The following is a 4,757-nucleotide window of genomic DNA, read 5'->3' on the forward strand; positions in this document are numbered from 1 at the left end:
TTAAGTTCATCAACTCCATCTTCTCCACTTAGATCTATGGAATATGGTTGCCTGACTAATTAGTTTCATCGGCTAATTAACCCTAAACGTCACTGACTCAAAGCAGTGACACTGATTTACGATCATTTGGAAATCCTTCCCGTGCGTGTTGATTAGAAAGGTCTAGTCATATCCACAAGGCAAGCAAGACAGATTCTTCCATTTAGGTGTAAACTTATTATGAAGTAGTGGTACACAGATTAGAGACTCCTACAATGCCAATATAAGTTGGTTTGATACTTTGATTGATTAGTAAGGATAGTTATTTCCTCACAAAAAGGTCCTGTTGATGTGAAGGCTATACTAGCGAACAATTTGTAAATCAGAACTGAATCTACCCGAACTTTTTATTACAAAAAAAAAAAAAAGAAAAAGAAAGAGAGAGACCTCTACAATTACTACGTAAAAGGTATGTACATCATGATTATATATATATATATATCTATAGACACACATACACACACGCTTAATTGCAAAAGAATGATATTTTTATATAATTTGGAAGTTGGCTACTGAACTCAATCTCAACAATTGAATTAAACAAATAACCAGAAGCCCTTCACCCATGGTACACCACCTGACTAATTGTCCTTAAAGAGTAAATTATGCAAAAACTAAGCAATAGGCCTAATTCAACCTCATTTTTCAGTGAGCTAATAGAACCAAAATTAGAGAGGGGACATGTGGGCTTCTCGGACCCAACCATATATGTGACGTGAGGTAGCAGTACCTATTTCTGGTGTCTGTCGATGGACAATGCTTCAGTTAGTTTTGGTTAGTTAAGAAATCATCTTGGAGAGTAAGGGATGGCAAAGTTAAATAATTAGGTGTGATTGGTGGGATGAGAGCTACAAATGAAGTAATCCATCATAAACTGAGAATTAAATACAATGTTTAATAGTTTCCAACTAATAAAACATCATTTGGTCTAAAGTGGATGAATTGTTGAAGATATACATACATGTATGAAAGATTACGCATACATAGGATAGGAGTATACCTGGCTGTTACCAACCTATCTTTCCTATCCATTTATTCTTTTGTCATTTAATGGAACAGATAGAAAGGGAGGCTTTTTTCTTCTTCTTTTTTTTTTCTTTCCTTCTCTTTTTTTTCTTATTTCAGTTAGGCAATTCAGCTTTATTCTGAAGGAAACAAAAAGAACCTAATCCACGACTTTTGGTTGTGGTTCTGGTTATGCCAAAACCTAGCCATGCCCCCCAAGTACTCCGCTCACTTTAGCAGTGTCATACATCGTTCTTCCCTCTCAAGTAAGAACAAAATTACATACTTAAGTATTTATCACCAAAAAAAAAAAAGGAACAAAAAACAAAAAGATGCCTTCTCTCAGTCACATTTCGTGAATGAAAGGCAACCTTGTACACTAACCACTTACTCAAAGTATTCAGCTTCAACACAAGTAGATGATCAGCATTGGAAACATATAAAGTACTCAAAAAAGAAGAACTAAAAAACAATTCAAAGAATCATTTGTTAAATATTATTATTGATTCAAATAATAACAGCTAATTGTCATAATTCATATTGGATATAATTCAAGTAGCTATCAACAACTTTTCTTTTCTCTTATTTTTTCCCCCCTCAGTAATGGCAATCCACCAAGGCAGGGGCTGAGAACACAAGATGTGGTTGTTGATTGGCTGAAAACTGAAACTTCAAGTCCCTGTGGACATCATCTTCAGATGGAGCTGGTAGGTTAAGATCCAAAGGAAAAATATTCCTGGGCTTTTGGACATGATGATCATGGGATGATGAGTCAGTGTGATGATCAATACTTGGGCTTGTTTCAAGAATCGTGGCAACTTTAGAAGTACTAGCTGTCATAGAATTCCTGTGTCTTCTCATATGACCTCCCAGAGCTTGTCCTGATGCAAACTCTGCTCCGCATATCGAACACTCATGACTCTTTGAGGCCTTGTTGCTTGCAGCAGTAGAGCAAGGTTTGTTGGTTGATTGAATAGAAAGAGGTGGGCTTTGCCTACCGATCAGTTGGCCTGCAGCCTGTTCTTCTCCTGCAGATTCCTTTTCTTCTTCTTCTTCTTCTTGATGATGATGATGATGATCATTGGAAGGTGTAACAATTGTGGCTTTGTTGTCTTCTATATTAATCTTAGGCTTCTTGTGACTTGCCCTGTGGCCACCTAAAGCTTGAAATGATGGAAAAGTTCTGTTACAAGTTTTGCACTCGTAAACAAAGAAGCCGACTTTTCCACCTGTTGTTGTAGTATCCATTTCATTGAACCTTCTACTAGTGAACTTTTCCATCTTACTCTCACGATCCTGATCAACTTGCTTTCTACAGCTTTCTCCTTGTGCCAAAAGAATCAAACAGTTGGCCATATCTTCATCTTCTTGACCAGTACTGGTGGCGGATATTGATATGTCACTAGTAGAAGTGTTACAAGATGGAATTAGAGAATAAATATAGCCCAACACTTCTCCATCTTTCCCACCACCCTGATCATCTCCCCCACCACCACCACCACCACTTGATGAAGAAGAAGTGACCACAGCCGCTCTACCAACCGGAGATAGAGGCCTTTGGCGACGCTTGGTGCGCTTGCCTTTGATAACAATAGAATGATCATTTGAGCCTGAGAATTCTTCCAAGGCATCCATGAATTCCATACCAAAAACTGGTTTCAAGAAATAGTGTGTTGAAGAAATTGAGTAATAGAGGGGAAAATGAGAAGTGAAGTAACTAGCCAAGTGAAGAGTGATGTGAGAAATAGGAGTGATAGTGGGCTTTTGTTGTGGTTTATATATATATATACATATATATATATATACATACACGCACCGAGGACAGTGAATGGTAAGGAAGTGTTTGGAGTCAAAAGCCAGCCTCGTGAACATTTTCTATGTGTTAGTTTGTAGCCACCAATCTTTCCTTTCATTTCCAACTTGGAAAAGAAAAAAGTGTTTTTCCTTATTAACTACACTCACTCTAAAAGGTACTCCTAACATGTCAAACATCTTAGGTACAATTAACTAATCCCCTCTTTGGAGGGTCAGTATTGCATAGAGTTTGTTTTAGGCATTAATTTATGGGAAGTGATGTACCCTTTTAAAAAAAGTACGTCAATTAAACTCCTAAAATGACAACCAAGAAAAAAAGATTAGTATAGTTAATACGCTTCTTAATTAGAGGCTCAAGAATTAAAACACTGTGTCAAGTGGAACTTATACACTTGCAATTACATATAGAAAACATACATATATGTTACACTAACTGGCTAGAATCCTGACAGAAGAGAATTATGGGGAAGTCCAGTTGTAACTGATCAACAAAGATGAGACACAAGATTAGGGTAAAAGTAGATGAAGGGAAAGTTATTAACAGCGTTTTAATTAATTAAGTCGGTTTCACACTTTCTTTGTACACATTGTTTTGCCAGCGAAAGTCACGAATAAATACAGCCATTAAAGCTAAGAAATTGCACGTTAAAAGCATGCTCCACCTCACTCCCTCCATGTCTTCTTAAACTGATCAAGAAAAAAGTGCCACTATACTAAGTAAGTCCTATTTTTTTCCGAATACACACTAATTAAAACACACTCATAAGTAACCTAACTACGTGTACGTGTGTGCGTGAAAGAGAGAGGGATTCAAGCTCAAGCATATGAGGGAGGCAAAATAACGAGATTCGTTTGGCTTTCAAGCAAACCCACCACAACTGCCTTTTCAGCAACTATTCTCTTCATTGATAAAATTGGTAGTATACTTCCTTTTATCTGTCTCTATCTTTTCTTCCCATTCTCTCGTCCAAAGCTGGTGGGAGGTGTAAGCAAAGCAGCTTGAGTAGGGACACTCGCACACACTAGCTTGTGCATGCCCATATATATGAGATCAAAGTTGGCTGGCTAACTGCCTATTGGTTTCTGAGGCTCTCTCTATACATGCTGCCCACTTTGTAGTTTGCAGTTTGCGCCATAGGGGTATCTTTCTTGGGTCGTCGCTCACTTTTTATCTAAGGACTGGTACGAGTGTAAATTTCTTCATTGAGAAAGTTTAGATGCGTTACACATCATTATATGTGAAATTGGGGGTCGATACTAAGAAGGTCCTCTTAATTAGCTGAACAAAACCTTCACAAACATTAAATAAAGAAGCGATTGGAGTTGAGATCGACTTTAGAGTCGCAAATAAAACTATAACCCTTCAAAGTTTCGGTTAGAACCATAGAATTAGACATCAACCAATTGGGAATTCACCATTTTTGCTGCTTATTTTGCAAAATAGTGCATTCAGTATTATCCAGCAACTGTCAGTAGAGTGAACTGTGAAGTATTATGAGTTTGCTTGTGTGTTATCAGTGCATCATTACACGTGGCTGTTGTATAAGCACAGGATAGATGAGACAAAAAATAATTTCGGAACAGAGAATTTAAAGCGACCGGTATCATAGATGGAACAATGATCCCACAAGCACGAAGCAATGGAATTTGAATGTGATGCCAAAAATTAACAGCCAGCAATTTATTGCGTTAATTGTTTTTTGGATTTAATCATCTAATTTCAAGTGTGAATCATGGTGGTGGACGGACTAATTAATTATTGCTGGATCAGCTAAAACAGTTCACTATTATACGACTTGGGCACCACATGTTCACAGGATAGGGTTGATGGAACCTAACACTGAACTGACATCTCTCCGATGATGATGATGATAATTAAGAAAAACAATTTTGTCTAT

General features: G+C 37.3%; 1 protein-coding gene across 1 annotated transcript; it reads right to left on the reverse strand.

Moving 5' to 3' along the window:
- Nucleotides 1-1,541: 1,541 nt before the first annotated feature.
- Nucleotides 1,542-2,787, reverse strand: LOC113780755 (zinc finger protein ZAT5). Its single transcript, XM_027326532.1, has one exon. The coding sequence runs from the start codon at nt 2,686-2,688 to the stop codon at nt 1,642-1,644; it is 1,047 nt and encodes a 348-aa protein (XP_027182333.1). The 5' UTR covers nt 2,689-2,787; the 3' UTR covers nt 1,542-1,641.
- Nucleotides 2,788-4,757: the final 1,970 nt, after the last annotated feature.

This window comes from Coffea eugenioides, chromosome 1, assembly GCF_003713205.1.
Source record: "Coffea eugenioides isolate CCC68of chromosome 1, Ceug_1.0, whole genome shotgun sequence".
Classification (NCBI taxonomy): domain Eukaryota; kingdom Viridiplantae; phylum Streptophyta; class Magnoliopsida; order Gentianales; family Rubiaceae; genus Coffea; species Coffea eugenioides.